General features: G+C 44.4%; 2 protein-coding genes across 2 annotated transcripts in view; one reads left to right on the top strand and one right to left on the bottom strand.

Moving 5' to 3' along the window:
• The window catches only part of LOC120739024 (tenascin-X-like), an 877,833-nt gene that overhangs the window by 643,524 nt on the left and 212,074 nt on the right, over nt 1–22,235 (top strand). The window lies entirely within an intron of this gene.
• efnb3b (ephrin-B3b) overlaps nt 14,166–22,235 on the bottom strand; it is an 89,083-nt gene continuing 81,013 nt past the window's right edge. Inside the window, exon 5 of the mRNA XM_040040679.1 lies at nt 14,166–18,099. Coding sequence (XP_039896613.1) covers nt 17,672–18,099 — 428 coding nt within the window. The 3' untranslated portion in view covers nt 14,166–17,671. The remainder of the gene's footprint in view (nt 18,100–22,235) is intronic.

Here is a 22,235-nt window from a genome sequence, read left to right as displayed (position 1 = left end):
AATTTATCCACAAATGTCTGTGTGTAGACAGCATTTGTAGGTCTACGTAATTATGTAAGTTTTTAAGGGTCTGTATAACGTGCTCAGGTTTGCATAATTGCACAACATCACAATATTTTGCTGTGTCCGTTGTGTAGCATGTGTGCATTTTTACTTAAGTGTATGCCCATGTGTTCACACTCATCCAAGTGTACTTGCATGTGCGTTTTGAGCTAAATATGCATAAGTACTTTGTGGAGGCATGTATTAGTTTACAAGTGTGCTTGTGCGTGTTGGTGCATAATTTTCTGCATGTCTGAACGTATGTATATCCATCTGGACTACACGCACAAGTGTGTGTGTGTGTAGAATATGAGCATGCAGATTACTCAAAGTGAGGGTTAACAGTACACGCATGAAATTCTCTGTTTTTCCAGCATCAGTCATACATGCACTTTGTCTGTGTGTGTGTGTGTGTGTGTGTGTGTGTTTGTGTGTGTGTATAATAAACGGTGCCTTTGTAGATGCTTTATTTCAGTGGTTTTAGTGATTTTCACACCTCTCTTCTCCATTTAGAGACATTGGAGTGTTTTTTGACCCCCACCCATCTCATCCCATCAACGCTGCCCCCATCCCAGAGATAAAAAGTCTACCCAGCAGCCAAACTTCTTAACCTGCACCACTTCACAACACTCTTCTCCTGCTATTACCGACCACTTACCACACCTCACACACCAGCGAGAAAATCAATACTTTTACCGTGTGTGTGTGTGTGTGTGTGTGTGTGTGTGTGTGTGTGTGTGTTAGCAGTGGTGGGGGCTCACCATCCCCCTAGTTTGCTTTCAAAGCAAAACACCCTATCATGGAACTCCCACCACCACCACCACCCGATCCACACACACACACACAAAACATTCAAAATCTCCACTCAACTACCCACACCCCCGCTCTCTTCCGCCCCTGCAACTGTTCAAACACTCACACGCACTCACGTACACCCGCATCTTTGAAACAAAGCACGGCGAACACCTTTGTCTGCAGCCAGCTGCACGGTGTGTAGTCTGAAATGTGAGCGGTTTGAATGCAGAGCACGCATGCACGATGACACACTCGCTGAGATAAACTTAATGAGGCCTCGGTGAATGTAAAGCGCTAACCATAAGATGTCATTGGTACAGTGAGGCAGAGCAGGGGCCCTTTGGTATGCTGACCACACACACACTGAAATGCACACACATGTCCCAGTACTGGGCCTTGTGTTCTGTTTCCTTTGGCAACGGAAGTTCAGTATTTAAGCGCGCTGGTAGACAAAACAAATACCCCTCTCCACTCTTGTGTCGCTCTCTCCCATCGTTCTCGCTCCCAGACTCTTTCACCCCTGCGTGTCTTTCCATTCCTCATCGTATTCCCTTCCCCTCCATGTTTCCCTTGTGCAATTTCTATCATTTGTCTTCCCCTTCTTCCATCTTCCTCTCTATCTCCCTCTTTCTTATGCCCTCTCTCTGCCCGGTTCACACACTAACACGGCTCAGTGCCTCCCTGGACACACACCATTCTCCATGCTTATTGTTCCCCCTGACAGCTTTTGTAGTAGGGAGAAAAAGCGACTTCTCCCCTCCTCCCCTCTCCCTCCATCTCTTAAATTCACCAACTCCGGCCCCTCCTCTCCTCCCCGCCCGCCTTCACCCTTTTACTCCCCCCCTTCACCATCGGCCCTCACAGCCGCTGGTCCACGCACACACATTCCACAGGCGTAAAGGTCAAAGGGTGCAGCTGCCTCAATAAAGAGATGGGGGGAGGGAGAAAGGGGGAGAGATGGAGAGGGAGGCGGGTGACTCATTCACTTGCCTCCCTTTCTGCAGTGGGCAGAGGGAGTTCGAGTTTGGGGTGCGGGGGGTATTTTGATGGTTTAGTCAGGGTTTGAGGAAGGGGGGCGATGGCTCGTTGTTTTGGCTTGTCTTACACCGTTTGGAATAGCAGTTGTTGTACTTCTTTCTCACACTCTGTTTACTCTCTTTGGCTGCAGCAGATGTAAACACAAACGGTTGGTTACAGCCATTTACCAGAAAGGAGCCTTCTTTGTATTTATGATGACCAACATGCTGGATCTGCTCTTGGCCACCGGACAAAATCCTCCACTTCTGGGTGTGTGTTTTATGTGTGTCTGATAATACTGGCCTTTTTGTTGAAGAACAGATAGCAGCCTTGTCATCTGCTTCTGATAAGATGAGATGGAGATTTCTGTCTGATTGCAACTCGAGCGGATAAATACGGAGAGGTGGGAAGATTTTTTCCAAAGGTTTGGCCGACCACCGGAAAATGGTCAGGAGCTTCAGCAGGAAACCACCATGGTGTAACTTGCACCGATGCATTTTCTTCTACAGCAAATATTTTGACGTGCTGTAAATGGAACCCCCCCCAAACACACACACACACATATTCAAATTATCCTCACATGGTGCATACACATTTCCTGTCACAGGGTTACAGCTCACCGGGACAAACTGAGTTCAATTTCTTAGAAGAAAATACTGCATCCTATACATGCTTGTAACACAAGTTACACTATAATTTCACTATAATGAATGACATTGGCTACACCAGGCATGAGAGCAGTAGCGGACACTCTTCTCTTATTTATTTATTCTTTTAACATTTATTTGATTTTTATCTTTTTTTTTTTGCGACGTGTGTGTGTGGTCCTTCGACAAAGACACCCGCGATAAAGGGCCACACATTGGATGGCTTAATTGAAACATGACACATATACAGACTCTGGATTCGGTAAACATGGCAGATTTTACAATAGGCTGTTTGTCAGCACAGAGTCGTTGTTCCAACAAAAAGACATTTGTGTTTCAGTTTGGTGAACATCGTATCAACTTCTGAACTAACCAAAATTTTCGGCGGTCACTGGTGATCAAATTCTGTCTCTTTTACAATCATCAGAGTGTAATACTTACCATAAGAGTGAATACCTACATCAGTGAATGAAGAAAAGATTCATATTCACACATAATTATGAATAAACACATGTTCATATTCGTGGATATCAAGTAGATCCATTTCTATTCTGTTGCAAATTGTTTAGCATGAAGAAAAGATTAATACTGCACAAATGCATTAGTAATTGGTTCGTTTTGATGGTCACCTCTCTTTGGAATAGGATGGATGTCTGTCCATTGAGATCTATAACATGTTGTAGTTTCACATTTTAAAAAAGACTCAGTTATTCATATTGACATTCATTAGTGTAAAGTTGTATTTTTTGTGGTTTGTGTTTTTTGGATGTTGCAGGCCATATGAGAATTTGCTCAGTTAAAAACTGTCCAAAAACTGAAGCTACAACACAATTTTAAAAATAACAGTTCACCCTGTTATTTTGTTGGTTACCTACACTGAACGTGCTGCAGGTGTAGACAGTAAAAAGACACCTTTAGCCATTTGACTTACAGCAAGGATTTACTGCCAGAATCAAACTGGACTTATTATTGTTATATTTTAACTTTTTCAGCTACCACAACACATTAAATACACTGAGGTTCTCTGGGAGAAAAAGCCTCATTTATGAAAGAGGTTAGAGGAGAGAGGCCAGACTGCACAGAGCTGATAGGAAGGCAACAGCAACTCAAATAACCAATATTGGCAAACAAGGTGTAAAGTAGAGCATCTGTGATAAAAACATGTCAAACCTGGAAACAGATGCGCTACAGCAACAGAAGACCCCTGACTGCCAGTCTCCGATGTCCATGTTGATGCCTAAATAGCCACAGCGTGCACATCTTCAGCAGGAACACACACCACATCAAAAAACTCATATAATCTCAAACTGGTTTCTTGAACATGACAAGGACATTCACCTGATCTCTGTCCAACAGAGCACCTTTGTCATGACTGAAAGAAGCTGCGTCAGGCCCAGTTACCCCAGAGGCCGCTAGTAAACCTCTACCGCTCCACCATCGAGAGCCTTCTGTCTTACTGCTGCACACTTTGGTTCAACTGCTGCACCGCGGAGGACAAGAGGAAACTGCAGCGGATGGTGAGGGCAGCAGAGCGGGCAATTGTACCTCACTAACCCCCCTCAGAGACATTTTACTGGCAGACTTCAGCAGAAAGCCAGTATCATCATCAAGACCCCTCGCACCCTGGACACTCCCCCCCCTTCCTTCCCTGTAAACGCTACAGGTCCATCAGGCCAAAGACAAACAGACTTAATAGAAGTTTTTACCCACAGGCTGTCAAACATGCACTACCTCCACTGTGATTGGAGGAGAACTGCACTGCCAACATCCATGGACATTACACGTTATTTATAAACTGTATTTATATGTATACTTTATTGCAACCAACATTCCTACCTCTTTAAACTGTATTTATTATACCACTATTTCTTATAGTTGCAACAGCAGCAAGAAAGTTTCATAAGACCGTCTTGAAGAACCAAGGTGGTCACACCAAATACCCACTTTCACTCATCAGAACTGTACAAACTCTATTCCTTCCTCATATGATGTATTTCCATTTATGTAAACATGTTTCAATAAGTCTTTGCACTTGTTTTGCATTTTCCAAGCAAAATATAAAGAAATGAAACTTGAGGTCAAGAAATGAGGTCAAGACTTTTGCACATGACTGTTTTATTTAGAGACCAAACAAGTTTTCTTGCCAGTTCTGCAGTGAAACCTGAGATGTTTTGGGAAGTTTCGACCACAGACTGCCTCGTGATGGTTCCTGCTTCTTCCTTGAGAACGGGGTTGGATTTTCCCCCTGTGGTGACGGTAGCAGTTTCGCTGTTTGGACTGTTCTGCCTTTGTCCAGTCTGCTCTTTGTTTAGAATTTGTCATGGGTGAAAGGTTAGATAGCCTAGTGTTCAAATGGTTCTAGATTTTAAAACAGCAAATCAAGCTATTCATTCCTTTGGGATCCTCTTACTATGACTCAGCAGCCTGACTGCTGCTCTGTCTGTCTCCTCCAGGTGCATCACATCGGTGGCTAGTCAAGAATCACATCCATACTCGTGAGCGAGGCCTTTCAATATACACACGTTCTTAACCAAACTAAAAGTTTCTTCCAAGATTCAAGGAAAGTAATCTCCACTTAATTCTCAGATTTAGGTGCTGTCATCTGGGATCTTTTCATCAGAAACTCTTGAATGTGCGTTTTTTTAGTCACAAAAAGGCAGGATTGTGGTATTCCTACTGATAGTGACTGCGGTCATTCGAGAATGTCACATTAACCTTCTTTAAATTGCCCCAAAGTGTCAGAGGATGATTGATATCTTTAATATCGAAAAACCAGTGGGATGTTGTTGGAAGTAAAGTATATTAGATTTAACATCTTTCAAAACACCTGCCGCTGGATTACAGTTGGTGTCCAAAGACTGTAAGCTCCAAAATCAGGGAATGAGTCAGAGAACTGTGAAGACAGAGAGAGAGAGAGGAGAGAGATATTTTGCAAAAAAATATTCAACTCTCACTGACTGCTGCTACCTGCAAAAGCAAATGGGAGGCTGCCACAGCACAAGTGGTGTGAAATCCTTCTTGATGGATTGAAAAGTGTCTTTAGGGATCCAAAAGCTCGCCTGCTTGAGCATCTCAAAGGGTGTGGTGCTAACCAGGATGACTTTGGCATGATCACATTTAGACTTGACTGAGTGAAAATTAAATCAGATTTCCTTTGAACAGGATTTGCTTTGAACTCTGCCCAGGCATCATTTAGAGAAAGGTCTCATGACACAATTTGATCGTGGAAATGTGTGCAGGTAGAAATCCGCCTCCCTGTGGTTAGTCCTAAACTTTGAACTTAACATGAAAAACTTCCCAGCTCTTCATGCAACCTCTCATCTTGTTATGCACACACTTCCTCGCGGCAATGATGATGCATTAAAGGCTTGAAATAGGTGTGACATGCACAAATTGGTGTGATGAAAACCGTTCTGTATCTTGCCTGTTGCCCCCTTCTTTGCAAAAACACAGTGAGTCTTTCATAGTTAATTAGTTTGGCTTTGCAGTGCGTAAAGTTCCAGCACATTCCCAATAAATTCCAAAGATATTGAAACTGAAATAGAGTAACTACAGAGTCAGCTAATGATCCAAGTAGGGAAACTGTCTTTTCTTCCTCCTCTGTAGGAAGACGTCAGTTTGCGCTACAGAACGCTGAACCCAGCTGGTAAAGATTCCCGTCCAGAATCACCAAGAATGCTTTGTGAGGGCTATCTGCATATTTTCTCTGCTTCAGTTGGTTGAAATGTACTTGAAGGCTTTTTTTTCTTCATCTCAGTCTTCAAAATTTATGCAAGTTGTAGCACAAACACGCCCTAGATGATGAGCACAGCTCGTCCAAAAAGCCCCCTTCATCACCAATCGCAAGAGCAAATTGGGTGCTTCAGCTGTTAAGACTAATCCAGCAAGTCTGGCACCCGTACACCCTAAAGCCTCGACATAACTGGAGCTTGCTCTGATCTGATTAAAGATTCTAAGATGGAAAACCTTTTTCCATTTCTTCTCAGGCTGTCACTGATATAGGTCTTACAGTGAAATGAACGATTAATTATGATTCTTGTTGCCATTTATTCTTTGTGTAGATGGGTGCTGGGCATTTTGGGAACATCCATTCGCTTCCGCTTATCCTTTTCAGGGTCGCGGTGGCTGCTGGAGCCTATCCCAGCTGTCATAGGGCGAGAGGCGGGGTACACCCTGGACAGGTTGCCAGTCTGTCGCAGGGCTAACACACAGAGACAGACAACCATTAATCAGTTAACCTATTCCAATAAACTGCATGTCTTTGGATGGTGGGAGGAAGCCGGAGTACCTGGAGGGAACCCACGCAAACACGGGGAGAACATGCAAACTCCACACAGAAAGACCCCGGCCTGATGGTGAAATTGAACTCAGGACCTTCTTGGGAACAAAAACACAAAAATAGGGAAGTGCAACTTTTGTTGCCCTGTACTGAGTCCTAGAATATTTACTGCCAACATTTCCATTCAATTCAGCAGTGGGAAGGAAAAACTCCCTTTGACAGGAAGAAACCTCCGGTTGAACCAGGCGGCCCTGAGAGGTCAAGTTTACTGCAAAATACCAGCACCGCACTATTGTTTGAGCTTCCATTGCTGTTTTATGTGCTTTTGTGGCACTTTTCTATTTTCTGGTGTTTTCTTAAGTTGCAATACATTTGAACTCTCAGGGCCACCGTATTATTAATCTGCCAGTAAAATAACATTATTGGTGTGGAGGAAGAACGACAGCAAGGCAGTCAGTTGTGTTAGCTTTAAAGGACTTTTATTTTAATAAGATACTCTCCAGTTATAGTCATTGTTTTATGATAACGTGCCTCTAGCAATACAAATGTTTATTTTTGTACATTAAATCTTAACTGTGCTCAACACAGGGTGATTGTTTCATCATTACTTGACTGGCACCACCTTGGGCGTTGTGTCCTTTCTTATAAATTTCCTCCTTTTAAACAGTACAACAGCAGCAGTGTGTGAGGCTGTTAGACCAACTAGCAGCTCATAGGATTGTGCAATAGTCATGTAACACTGTGAAAGAGACCAGCTGTCACAACTCATACAAATACCTATATACTTTCAGATTTGGTCATTTTGTGTAGTTTCTTACATGCACAAGCTCTAAGTCTCTCCAGGTTCCAGTGTCTTGCTCGAGGACACTTCACCAGGGTAGATGTTTGTGAACAAAGAGCTCTCAATCCTTCAGCTGTGGGGCTCTCTGACCACAAGACCACCCTGATGCCAGTAACACAGCTTCTTTGTCAGACATCGAGGGCATTTCTTCAGTTTTGCCCTGAACTTCAAATGCCAGTAGTTTTATTTGAATTGAAATATAGGAATAAGACTGCTGAAATATAGAAAGCAGAAGATGAAACAACGGAAAGGTGTTTAGGAAGTAAACTTTGGCCGTGATTCACCAGTATGAAAGGTCTGTTTTTCGAGATCGGAATTTCTTTGAGAATGCGGTTTCTGTGGTGTTTGTCTGCTCTGAGTGTCTAGATGAAAGAGTGGAATGTATTTGCTTACAGTGTGTTGCTTTGCTAGAACGGTGTACTGTTCTTGTGCGAGTGTATGTGCATAAAAGCCTCTAAGTCACATTTGTGAGGCACTTTTACAGTATTTTTGTTGAATCAAAACACAATCAGTAATATCTCCCTTTTAAAGATATGAAACTCATTTAAAGAGGGCATTGTGAATTACTATCATTTGTTGCAATCAAATAAAAAAAAAACCCAGCAGTTTAATGTTACTTTGGAGAGTTAGGAAGCTGATTAGGCTTTCAGTACAGATTACAGTTATAAAGAAGGATTTTAACAAAAACTAACACTTTTATGAAGGTAGACAAAAGGAAGTGTTTAACAAAGCCACAGTGGGCTGAATCCAACCACTAGGGGTTCACAAGCCAGTGTACTCTTAGTGTCGGTCTCAAACCAAGATAAATGGGTTGCTTCAGGAAGGGCCAAATCAAGTTAACAATGATGCTGGTGCTGTTGAACAGCAACTGTTCTACTGTTGAGCCTCTTCTAGACTTCTGCAGTGAACCTTTGTAGAGGCTATGAAAGAGACCAACATCGTTGCTGGCATTTATAGTTGTGTGTGACGTATTAATTATCTTGTGGTTGTGTCCCTGTGTTTTATATTCAATGCCAGCCGGTAGAAACAGATAAAATGCTGGGACTTTTTTTTTTGTTGTCGTGTTTTTTTCAGGGGTAAGCATTTTATAGTTTTTGTGGATTTCCTCACTTCCATTCCAACAGCTTCAGCAATTTATTTCCAGCAATTTCCAGCTGGCATTCATGAGTCCTTATGTTGATGTGCACCTCCCTAGTGAAGACAAAAAAAAGAGGGGGAAGGCATTTTCAGATGTAGTGAGAGAGAGAAGGAAAGGTTGGAGTGTCGAGATGAGAGGAGTGACTTGATGGATTGTTTACGGCTACTGTAGTCAGGAGTCGTGGAGTAATCTGGGTCCAAACTCTGCTTCAGGTTCCAAAGTCAAACGAACACTGCAGCATCACTGAGAGTTAAAAGCTGTCTAAAATCTCAAGTTAGCAGAAAGTTAGCTCGCTAGTTTCCACCTAAACATGATATAGCATGTTCTGACTGAGAGAGAGTTCTGAAAAAATTGAGATGTACAGCTCTGCTATAATTTCCAAAATAAATGAACACAGAAAACTAAACAGCAGTGACGTTTGTAGGGTTACTGAAGTTTGGCTAGCTGGTATATAATGATGTGCTACGTGATTGCTAGCGACACAGCTATGTTAGCATAACATAAACAGTGAAGCTGGAGGATGAATGCTAACTTTTTTCCACTCGATAAAAGTTAACCTGAGGATTCCTGATGGTTAGAGACAAATGCAGGATGCTGTAAATGGACCAATTCAGTCAGGAGAACAACTGAGATAATCCATCCACAATACAAGGTTAGTCATTAATATACTGCAACAACATGGGAATAGAGCAGTTGCGAGAGAATTCAGCATTAATGAATCAATGGTACAGAAGTGGAGGAAGCAAGAGGAATTAGTGGAGTAAAGTCTGACTTATCTGGCTGTTTTGTTTCGCCTTAATACATCTTATAATCTGGTTCACCTTGAGGTCCGAAAATACGGTAGGGATTCTGACCGGTAAGATACCGACAGGAGGAAAAGCTAAAGGCCACAGAGATTTGCAGTTTATGGATGTAGTATGGATGCTTTTCAAATGTTGCCATTCTTATTTTTTTTCCACTCTTTCAAAGTAAAATTTGGAAGTAATCCAATCCTTTTTGTAGCTTTCTTACTACAGCCTCGTGCACATCAAAGGAATACTAAGCTTGACAAGCATACCATGCTGAGTACCCGCAAATTATAACTGGACAATTGCTGCTCATGCGAGATGTTTACCAAACTGTCACTTTGATACCATTACTCTGCAGAACAGAAGATTACGCTCATCTTAAAACAATTTGCACGGAGAGAGAAAAATAATAAGTATTCAGACATAATGATGGGATCCTTCTAAAGCAGCTGGGGATCAAATTTAGAGGCAAAGCTTTTTTAATTGAACACAACCTACTTTATTTCCTGCGGCCTTCGGTTGTGTGTATGCATAATGGTGTGTGTCTGTAGCGGAGGTGGTGGGGGACATCGGGGGAGCTGTTTGCGTGACAAGCAGAGGCATTACAAAACTTTAGCTCGTCTGCGACAACAAAGGCTGCAGTGGCTCTATCCACTCAGGAATATTAACAAGTTAATCATCTGAAATTAATGCTGTTATATCCTCCAGCCAAACACATAATGTGTACAACACGTCCCCCCACTGTGCAACCAAGCTATTTTCTAACCGTTTCCCTGCTTCCCTCTCTCATTCTTTCCATCAGCTCTGCATTTGCAGATTGCAGCTGCACTTGTCATCAGGCCTGTTATTAACTGTAACATTTTTCTCACTCTGAGACGCCGGGAATGTTATAGAAAGTGAAAGATAGGAGGAGGTAGGGGCAGACGGGGGGGGGGGGGGGGACAAAAGATGAGTGGGATTCAGGTGGCAAAAGGGGAGCGAGACTGAGTCAGACAGAGAGCTGTGGAAGGAGGGAGAGGGAGAGGGGCACTGCCAGGAATCCCGAGGCACCGAGGAGAAACTGCCGGCATCAGTACTGTAAAATCATGGATTTTCTACTGATAATTCCTCTTCGGCTGAGGTTTAATTACTCTCCACTGGAGCTTTCTATCCGCCTCCAGATCAGGCCACACAGAGAAAAGCTTTTGCATCCAATCAAACAGCTTGACCTTTTAACCCTTCGTCTCTTTTCTAATCATGACGTGACATTTCGGGTCTGTCAGGTGCAAACCATCCCTGCACTCTGTGCAGCTCTCCTCCTCCGGGTGCTAAGGTGCTACACTACATTAATCACAGTGACATTGTAATCACAGCACTTTTTTTTTTTTACCCTGATTTGGTATGCAGATTCCTCGGTATATTCCTTTGATTTAAAGTATTTCTCTATCCCCACTTCTCTCCGACTCTACTCTTATCCTTGACCTTCACTCATTCCCATGGTAAATGCGTCTTACTCGAGGATTGTTTCGTTGGTAAGTCAAGTGGGCCAATCCTTGGGTTTTAAGTTGTGCATCAGCAGCGAAGCTTTTCAAAATCTAATTTAGGGGATTATCTCTCTATTGATTTCACTTAAAACTGATTCTTTTCTCTTTCCTTCCTTCTGCTGCTGTGATAAAGTGCCAGGCAAGGAGGCTTGTGTGTTTCTGTGTGTGCGACGCTTGCAGCTTTCTTCCCTGCACGGAGCCGAAGAGGAGGCTCAGCTGTCTCACTTGGCAACACACGGAGAGCACGCAAGACTGCGCGTGTTCGCCGTTTCTGTACGCGCGCCTGAGTCGTTCGAACTTTTTGTGCCTGTCTGCATCTGTCTGTGTGTGTTCATGCAGGACACACGCACACGGCTATCATCCTCCATGGCATTAATATTCATCTGTGTGTGCATTGAGCAGAACAGATTAGCAGGAGTAATGATGAGCATGTAATGATAAGGAGACCATAGCAGTCTCGATAGTCTAAACAGGCTTCCTTTAAACCAGACTGGAAAGAAGCGAGCAAACTCATTACAGCTTAACAGCCATTAGATTAGCATTAGTTCCTCTTTGAAGAGAATATTGCTGCTGGTTTCCCCTGCATTAGCAACAACAGTAAGCTATTCACGGAGCGCTATTACTACTGGTTTGGCATTAAAGTTAGCAATATGTTGGCAGCCGCTGTGTTTAGTGTTAGCCATTTCCTGGTCGGTTCCTTCAGATGAGAAATACCTACTAACCATCCACGAAATCTACATGTGGAACTAATCGACTAAACCACCGGCATAATTTCTGATTTTAAGGCTATAGCAACATAACAGCACAGCTGTAATGGTGCTACATGTGGTATATATAAGTGGTCTAAGCTCTAAGTAACAGCCTTGCTATGACGCTTCAAACAGAGCAGCGTGTCCCTACAGTATACTCTAAATATATCTTTTTTAAATTCTCAATGTCATTTTTAACAAATAACTAGAGTAACATGAGTTTCTCCTGCCCCTGCTATATTCTCATTGTGTCCCCACAGTGAACTAAACTTGCTTATGGTCACTTACAGTAGATAAAATAGCAACTGTGTCTCTCTTGTTAGGTTTTGTATGTTCCGTAATTGATTTCAAGTACAAATTGGTTCGATAAACCCTCACACTGGTGTATTCACTTACCGTGGCCTTTTAGACAGCATTGCTCTGAGTTGAGCTCAGGTGCTGGCTCTTCCTAACAAGTAGATCAAACCTGTGTTTAAAAAGGTTGTCTGGTTCCTGCGCTGAGGTGAAATCAGGCAACATAGTCCAGTCAGCCACAACATTACACTGGCAGGTGTATTGGGTAATCATCATCGGGTCCTGGATGTTACTTTGACATGTATCTGAACATGGTTGTGGACACTATGGCTATCACTGATGGCAGCAGCCTCCCTCAGCAGGTTAAGCTAGACACTCCTTTAAGTTGTTCTGGTCTAAGAGGGACCCTGGCAATCTTAGAAAGGTGACGGTAACAGTTTGGTTTATCAGCATAAGTGAAATCCCCATCATAGGTTATTTGTAAGAGCATCATTCCTCTGTCATAGTGTTCAGGTATTATGCAGTGCGGCCTACTAAAACACTGACTTACTGCTAAAATGTGCTACGACAGGGATTTTTGGGATTTAAAAAAAAGCAAAGAAAAAAAAACCCTGAAACTGCTGAACCAGGTCTCATTTGAAAACTTCAAAATTCTGTTTATCAGTCCCAGTAAACACCATTTGCGTTTCCAAGCAGGTTATGCTCAAGGTTTATAAGATTACTACCTGCTGGACTGCATATGAACGGAGCGAAGTGAACGTGACAAAATGCGGTGCTGACTGCAGCTGTGCCATCGATAAGAAGTCTTAGCAGATTGCCCCCGACTGAATGTTTACTTCTTGCCAAACCTTCTTTGTACTTGGCCTCAGTTACGCTGACAGGTTGTCATGGCAGAGGCAATGACAAGTGTCTTTCAGGATCAATGCCAGTGAGGTTGTGTTTGTGTAGGTGGGCTCAGCCTGTGTGTGTGGGGGGGGGGGGGATTGCTTGTAATCTACTCACACACATCACAGATCAAAGGGCAAAGGCAGCTGCCTGGTCACCTAGACTTAGGCCACCCTGGTGGCACATCGAGCCCTGTAGGGGCTTTAAAACGCACACACTGACACAAACCCACATCCGGATGAAGCGAATTTTGTACAAGAGAGAAAGACGCTAACAGTTGCCATAGAAATGTTCCACGGGGCTAGAAGGAGCCAGGGGGAAATAGAAGAGGAGGAGGAAGAGGGGTATAGAGAGGGGTGATGGAGAATGAAATCAGCTCTGTCAATACGTTGCCAAGCAACGCTCAACACTAACGAAGCTGGGTTTGATAACTTGTTGATAACACCGATGGGAGAACGTGTGTGTGTGTGTGTGTGTGTGTGTGTGTGTGTGTGATTAGCAGAGGCAGTGAAAGAGCCCCTGCTGAAACGAGCCCAGAGCAGAGATAAGGGGACAGACCTTCTATTACAGGCAGGGTTAGCAGGCCTCAGGAACTCTCTCTCTCTCACACACACACACAGGCAGAACAAAAGCTCTCAGCCAGACCCCCACACAATAATGAATCACACAACGGGACAAAAAGAGTGGTGCTTAAACATTTTTGTTTGTTTTTTTTTATTCAATCTTTTTTTTTTCCAAACCAGGAATGTACTAGTTTTTTCCTCTCTTTAGAGGTGTGTTGGAGGGGCGGGGGGGGGGGGGCGAGGGGAATGTGGAAGAAAAGGGAGCGGGGCTCAGGGGTCGCTGTGATGAGTAAGACAAGGAGGGCAAAGGAGAAGAGAAGAAGAGGAGGAGGAGAGGACACGCACACACAAAAAAACCCCTTCTCACATGGAGGTGTCCCAAATACAAAGTCTCAACACGTCACATATGAGCCACCTTTGCTCCGTGGCCTCCGCTCGCTGGCTATTGGCACAAAGAAACACACATACTCACACACATTTACACACACACACACACACACACACACACACACACACACACACACACACACACACGTACACTTTCACCAGCGGAGAGGTGAGGGAGCTAAGCAGTGGCTGCTTATTTTTTTTTATTATTATTATTATTATTATTATTATTTTCCCCCCGGTTCCATAGAAACAGCGTTTTCTTCTTTCTCTTTTCAAAACAACCAATGGCGACTGTGTCCATGTTGTTTTTTATCTCCTGTTTTTTTTTTTTTTAGAAAAGCCAACACGTCGAGTCGACCAGTCAAACACAAACGGTGAGAGCCAGAGACACAACTTTGAAATAACATCGACATGAAACCCAAACAATAATAATAAAAAAAAAAAAGGAGAAGAAGGAAAAAGTCCAAGAGATACTTGACATTCTGCTGAGAGGGAGCGGGAGAGGGAGCGCAGCGGGCTGAAAACAGGCCAGCGGCTTCCTCGTCGGAGTCGACGGCGTGAAAGTCCGCAAAGTTTACTTACCCCCCCACCCCGCCCCGCCCTCGTGGACACAAAAAAAATAAAACAATGAGTCGCAGAAGCTGCTGAAGGGAGAGTAACAGACACTTCATTTGGCTTGGAGGATACTTTTAGGTATTCTGAGCATGTTTCAACTTTAAACAGACATTGACTTAACAGCGTACATAAAGAAAAACACAGCACATGTTGGCAGTTGTACAAAAAGAAGAACTTGAGTCATTTCATCTTTGTCATCAATTTTCATACAGTCAAATACAAACTCCTCCACTGGGTTAAAAAAAAACAAAAACGAAAAAACGAAACATATCCGAACATCATCGTGTGCCCAACAAAGTCAGTTTAAGACTAGTGTGACACTTAAGCTTGAAACGTATCTCATTGTATGACGTCAGGTACAAAAACACGGCTGAGAAATGTCAGAAGGTCCAGATTAAACACTGGCTTCACACAGAAAAACATGGCTACAGCATTGGAGGCTTTGCGTGTATGTGTGTGTATGTGTGTTTGAAAAAAGCTCTCCACTGCCATCCAGTTTACACATAAGCCATAAGCATGTTTGAGCAACACAAAATAGCTTTATTAGTATGCACATGTGAACACATTGCACCTCTGAACACAGCGATGTTATTGCCCTCTGAGGTCGAGGTGCTGGGCACTAGTGTGTTTGTGCGCGAGAGAGAGAGAGAGAGAGAGAGAGACAGTGTGAGTGTGTATGTGTGTGTTTGTGAAAGCGTGGGAGCATCTAAAAGCAGAGGAGGAGAAAACACACACAGTCGCTCTGTTCATCCCTCCCGTGTCCGTTGGGTCAGTCTTAATCACAGAAACACAGAGTCATATGAAAGTAATCAGCATTTTTGTTGAGTGTGTGTGTGTGTGTGTGTGTGTGCGCAAGTGTGTGTGTTGGGAGTGCAAGCGGGTGTGAGAGACAATGTACGCCATTCAATGCAATCAAGAGGCATTTGTGACAGTCATTAAAAGGTGTGAAATTTGCGTTAGGTTGTGTTGGGAGGGCGTCAGAGTGTGTCAGAGAGAAGCGGGATTTTCTTTTGCGTGTGTGTGTGTGTGTGTGTGTGTGTGTGTGTGCGCGTGAGCGTGTGTGATACACAGAGATGCATTTCAACACAAATTTTGGCAGAAAAGAGGAACAAATCCAAAATGCGAGTCACAGTAGGCGTGTGTGTTTGTGTGTGTGGGGGTGTGTGTGTGATGAGATCTCTCTTTGTCGTGGTTAAGAGTTCAACTCCTCCAAAAAAATCCATTTTTGGCTGTAGGTCCGTCACCTCCATACGGGAGACTCTCCATTTAAAGAAGAGGTTTCTTTGCTTCACCGGCCACTCTTCCATCCCTCCTTTCCTCGGGATCCTTCATCTCGCGCTCCTGCCTCTCCCGTCCTCTTCTCCCCTCAGCCTCTTTTTCTTAAGTGTGCAATTCCTTCAGTCTTTCCCTCCCTCCCTCCCCACTAGCTTCCTTTTTTTTTTTAAGCTTCTGCATTCAGACGCCGCTTTTCTCCTCCACCCCAGGCAGCTCTCCTCTCTCTCTCTCTCACCCCTGTTCTTCCTTTATTCTTCTTCCCCACCATCCCCACCCCTAACTTCTTTTCGCTTCCGAAAAAAATAAAAAACATTTGAAAGGAAAAGAAAAAACTTTCATAGACGGTTCTACCTCAACACTTCCACAAACGAGGTCTAAACTTCAAAACTACGGCATAGTACAAGGAGCTATAAAAATATACACAGAGTTCAGAGACCCTAGAGGGAAGGGGGGAGAGGAGGAGGAAGGAGGGAGGGAGTGAATGAGAGAGGGAAGAGAGGAAGAGAGAAACGACCTCTGTTCACCGGAAAAATTAAACAAAAAACAAAAAAGGGATTAAATTAATATACAAAGGGGAGGTGGGGGTGGGTGGAGGGTAAACAAGGTCATTCTAAGTTGTGAAAAAGAAAAATAGATAAAAACAAAAAAAGATGTCTAGCAACAGAAGTGTAGTTTAAACAGAGTGGGTAAAACAAAACAATAGAAAACGGAAAAAAACATCTAGAAATTATTTACTGGATATTCATATATATAATCTATAAGTGTCAATAGCGATAAAAAATCTCACTTTTTTTGATATTCGCTCACTATTTTGTGTTTTGGTATTTAAGACAAGTCTAAAGAACGCACGCATTCGCACAGTCACCCTCGCACAAAGCGTGCGCACGCACACACACGCACACAGACTAAACCCCACGCGCGCATATGCAAACTTGCCGTACTTGAAGCACACTAACTGCACGCACACGTCTAATGTGGAGCAGCAGCACCGCCATGATTATTGACCGAGTTCGTAGCTCGCTCTCACAGTCACACGCATTATTAAAATATACAAGATTCTGAGAGTCACCGATTGGTCAGACCTTGCGTAGAGGCCCTGGCTCGGTCATGTGACCGCCGCTCGGACGGTGCTGATCGGGCGAGTCCGAGGCCCCCCTCTTCCCCCCGCGTTTTCTCAGGAGAAACAAACACATACAAACTAGCATCCTATTATTGAGTTAGTGGTAGGGGCCGGACTCTGATTGGCTGATGGAGTTCTGCGGTGCTAAGTGGGGGTCAGGGGAGTAGTTTTTCTTGCTGTTCTTGTCCTTTGCGTTCTCCTTTTTCCTTCTTCAAAACATCACATTTCCCAACGGCAGGTCCCTACCCCTTTAAAAAAAAAAAAAAAACAGTGTGTGCTGCACATGCACACTGGCGTTTAGGGGAGGACTCTTCAATTCAGCATGTGTGGGGGGGCTCATTTAGCTCTGAGTTAACAAGAAGGGGGGGCACTCAGAGCTTATTGCCTATTCGCGAGGGCCTTGTTAACAAAGGCTATGCACGGTTACGACATTGCCCTTTACACACACTTGGTTGTGTGAGAATGGGGTGGGGAGGCTTACTCGGCTAGAAACACAACTGTGGCCAGGGGTGCAGGCTCACAGGGTAGTGAGTTGGGGGTGTGGGGGGGTCGGAGGGGGCAATACTGGCAGTATTGAGGGGATCAGGGTTGGAGCTGTGATGGAAAGCTTTGCTGTGGCTTCATTTGGAGCAGGGATGTGGGGAGGAGGGATTGGTCGGTAACGGGTGGAGGGAGGCGGGTGCGTCCAGTTGGCCGGAGCAAAGGCCACCTCATACTTTGTAGTAGATGTTGGCGGGGCTCTGCGGCGGCATCTCCTGGACGATGTAGACAGGGTGTCCGTAGTCCCCGCTCACCTTCTCGTAGTGCGGGCAGTAGGCCGAGTCTGACGTCCGCAGAGGGATGATGATGTCGCTGGGCTCGGAGCCGTTGTTGTTGGAGCTGGTGATGCCCCCGCCGCCTCCCCGTTTGGGGCTGGTGAGGGAGGACAGCGACAGCGGAGGGTGGTGGGTGTCCGAGTGCTTGGCGTGCCGCCTCCTGTAGCACACGACGCAGATCACGGCGGTGACCAGCAGGAGAAAGGCAGAGCCTCCCGCGGCGCCGGCGATGAGAGCGATGTTGGAGGGTTGGAGAGGCCCGTTCTCACCTCTGCCTTCTTCCCCGAAGGGTCCTCGAGGCTGGCTGGAGTTCCCCGTGCCGCCTGAAACGAATCACAGAACAATCTTTACTTCCGGTAGCACAAGCTGCTCCCGGCGCCGCACAATTCATCACGACCAATGCACTGGAGCAATAACGCGACTTGCTCTCAGAACTTGCGTTTTCACGAGCTTTTAAATAAACATACCATTCCTTATGGCTCTGTACCACAATAGCATGAGTAATGACGATGGTTCAGCTCAAACTAGCAGGCATAAACCAGTGGAATGCAGCAACTCTCGCGGAAGCTTATATGTGGTCTCTTTATTGATGTGATGGAGTGGACAGCAGTCCCTATAAAGCAGCGAGGAATGTCCGCAGTGAGTGCGAGTGTACTGCGCAGTATATACTCTTGCGGACAGCCTGGCTGAGCCGCAGTGTGTATCAAGGTAATACACTCTATTTCCCTAACCTTAACAACTGTATTTACTTAGCATTACAGCCAGCCACATGAAGAGATCCTCCCCCCTCCGCTGCCACCACCAGACCACACACTCGGCCTGCCCGCTGGCCTCCCTGCCCGCCCGTCTGTCTTTTTTATCTGTCTGTCTGTTTATCAAACTGTCTGTCACACTCGGGTCCCGTTGCTCCCTCTGTCTGCCCCGCGTCTCGCCTGAAACCTAAGATCTTCACAGCCTCGGAGCTCGCTGTCTTGCCCGCGGGAGGTCGGGTCAGAACTCAGCAGGTGAATGATGGTGTGGAGGTGTGCGAGTGTGCGTGTGCATTTATAAAAACAGGGCTGATACGGACTGCTTTGGCACTGGGCATGTGTATGTGAGTTGCGAACTGGTTAAGGCAGGTAATGTGAGTCTTTGCTATATAGGGCCTCTGGATTGGTCTATCATTATTCTTGGCACACATCCCTCTCTGTTCTCCCCGTCTGTCTCTCTCCGGCGTCTCCTCCGTTTCCTCGCCCTCCCCTCGCTCCGTGGTTCTTTCTATCTTCGGGTTATTGTAGCCGTAATGACCCACCTTGCTCTGAGCTCAGCACCTTGCAGCACAAACACACACAAAGGCGCACACACAAGCGATACTGACGTACACATCCAAGCAAACACACCTCATCCCCTTTCCTCCCCCCTGCTGCGAGGCCCCCTGCCGCGCTGGACTGACTGGGAGCAGAGCACTAATGCCAGAAGTCGATTACACTCCCCGCTCCTCCTTCCTCTTTCTTCCTCCCACCATTAACCCAACATCCCTCATTCTCCGTCTCCATTATGACTGCCGCCGCTCACCTGCTCTCCTTATTATATCCTCTTCCTTCACCTCTCCTTCTGCACCTCTCACTCCCCTTATTTTTGCACGTCTCCTTCCTTTCTTCTGTGTTAATTCTTTTTTTCTAAATCACACAAGTTCAGACTCCAAGGCCTTATTTTCCGTTTTTGTTTCCATCTATTTCATATCATTAGCGGATTCCACCTCGGAGAGAAACACGCAACAGGTCAGAAATGAAAGAACGGGTCAAGGTGTCGTATCATCCTTGCTTCTGAGCCAGCTGTCACATTTCAGAGAGGAGTAATTGGTCTCATATTCGGTTTTTTAACATATTTTTGGAGCTGTTTTCGAACACTCGCCACATTTAGTTATGTTTCCACCGGGCTGCCGCACAAATGCAAATTTCAGGCATTTTGTCAAAATAAAGTGTGAATGAGCGCGTGCTTCCATCAGAAACCTTTTATATGAATACATTCAAGAGGATGTGACAAAATTACATAATTCCTAGAGCAGCAGTAACTCATGCATTATGGCATCTCATTGCTGCTCCCCACATAAAATGCTCTTCTTTTTTTTAAAAAAACAGAATTAATTTGTCTCTTTCGATCCATTTGTACTTGGAGGATGTGCACCAGAGCCCTTCGTATAGAATCACATCAGGAAATTTGAGGTGCCACAAAAAAAGAGAAAAGCAGGTGAAAGGAAAAGCGAAAGCTTGCGGCTTGGCAACGGGAGCGGAAATTCAAATCATGTCCTTGTCGTAATCAGTGGCTTAGATGGGTGCACATTAGGACTGTAATGCAAAGCTATAATCTGAATCTTTACTCGTATTTTGTTTATTTCGTGCAAATAACTGGAATGGGTGAGTCTTAGCTTCTCTCTGCTTTGCAAAACAAATTTGATAAAATAGAAAAAGTTGGGATGCTGCGTTAAATGTAAATAGAAACAGAATATATTGTTTTGCAAGTCAGTCAAACAATATGATATTATATGAAAGATCAGATCACAGTTTCTCCACACCTTAATCCACCTTAAGTGGGCTCAGGCTGAGAGAAGGTGTATTTTTCCCTTTGTACAGTACTTGAACTTCCATTCGTGGGTGCAGCGATGCCTCGTCTGTCAGCTGTTTTTAACGCTAAATGCCTAACAAGCATGATCGTTCCACATTGTTCTTTGCACCGAGAAACTTCTCTGGGTGTTTTCATATTGTAAACCACACATGATTAAATCTCTTTAGAAATAGTCTTGCCCCTCTTCTATCCTGTCTTCCTCACCCTCACCTCCAACCAGTGGTGGCAGATGGCTACCTCTCCTTGAATCTGGCTCTACAGGTTTCTTCCTGTTAAAAGGGAGTTTTTCCTCCCCACTGTCGCCAATTGCTTACACGCAAGGGGTCGTCTGATTGTTGGGTTTTACGCATTATTGTAGCATCAGCGCTCAGTGGACTGCTGTTGTGATTTGGTGCTACATAAATATAACTGAACTAGATCGTTGTTTTCACACCAACCATGATACTGACCTTTTTTTTCAAGGTAGATGCTCCATGAGGTGTTTACTGTTACACAACTGTTCCTGTTTTTTTTATGCCTCATTTTTTTCCAAACATGTTGCTGGCTGTTGTCCTCTTACTACTTTCACATACAAAATATTATATATATTTTTTTTACTTTTGAACATTTCAGCACTTTGCATCAACAAGAATCATGATTCATTTGGTTCCTCTTCAAACTACCTAGAAAATAATGATTTTAAGGCTCCTGTTCTCTGACTTGGAATCCATTTATAGACGTTTATCCTCAGCGGACATCTGTAATGAGTGATGGTTTTGATTCGAGTGAGTTGAGTTTGTGGATGACAGAAAAAAAAACCAAACAATCCTTTCGTATCTATTCAGAGAGCATTTCTTGTTCATATCCCAATAATGTATTTCTATTTGTTTACATCCCAAGAGAGCCACGCAAACACAATGAGAAACTGTGAATAAGCAACAGTATTCCAATTATTAGCTGAGATGATTTCGAGCGTATTCACACGAGGATTAGAAATTCTGGCATAACTGCTGTGTCGAATGTCATAACAATCATTTTTAGATATGCGGTTAAGTGCGTGTTAATATGTCCTTGCCTGAAAGTCAAAAATGTGTAAAATCCCTCTTAGGTGTGTGATTAAATCATCCTCGCCGTCGTGCTTCGCCGCTCTCATTCTAGCACAAACAATGCATACTATTGTTGCTGATTCACACATACACTTCTCACCTATATGAGGTATGGACAAGTGATTGGGAAATGTGTGAATGGTCCAATTCCCACATCTGGTATAGTACGCAAATTCGCCCAAAAAAGAAAAAAAGAGAGAGAAGGAGAAATGAACACAGCTCAGAGTGAATCGTGTTCTTTCCCCTTCACTGAATAACTTTGAGGTGAAGCATGAATCTTGCCTCTCTCCATTTTCATCTCCTTGTTCTCTTCCCCTCTCCTCTTTGCTTTTCAATTATTCTTTTCTTTCTCCTCCTTATGTGCCTCCCATTTCTACCCACTCCGTTCTATCACTCCCCTGCCTCCTCTTCTCTCTTCACTCCGTCTCTCATTCTTTCTAGACAGAACTACGGTGCACACTACCCCCCTCACCCCCAAACTAATGACAATAATAACTCTGAAATGTCGTCGCTGCTCTCTCTCCCTCTGTCTCTCTTCCTCCTCTTGCCTCTTTCTTCCTCCCTCACTTTTTCTTGTCCTTCTCCCAAGGTAGCTATTAGCCATCCATTCCCCGCCCGCAGCACTTAGCTCGAAGGGCCGGGTGCAGAGACGAGGAGCAGAGGGACAGAGAGTAGGGGGGAGAAGGAGAGAGTGAGAGAGAAATATGGAATTAAACAGAGAGATCCGCAGATGTCACCGCTGCACATTCTCCATCTGTCGCCTCCACCCT

The sequence above is a fragment of the Simochromis diagramma genome, unplaced genomic scaffold (assembly GCF_900408965.1).
Source record: "Simochromis diagramma unplaced genomic scaffold, fSimDia1.1 OVJJ01000317.1, whole genome shotgun sequence".
Taxonomy (NCBI): Eukaryota; Metazoa; Chordata; class Actinopteri; order Cichliformes; family Cichlidae; genus Simochromis; species Simochromis diagramma.
The sequence above is the reverse complement of the archived record's forward strand: the minus strand, read 5'-3'. Positions and strand labels throughout refer to the sequence as shown.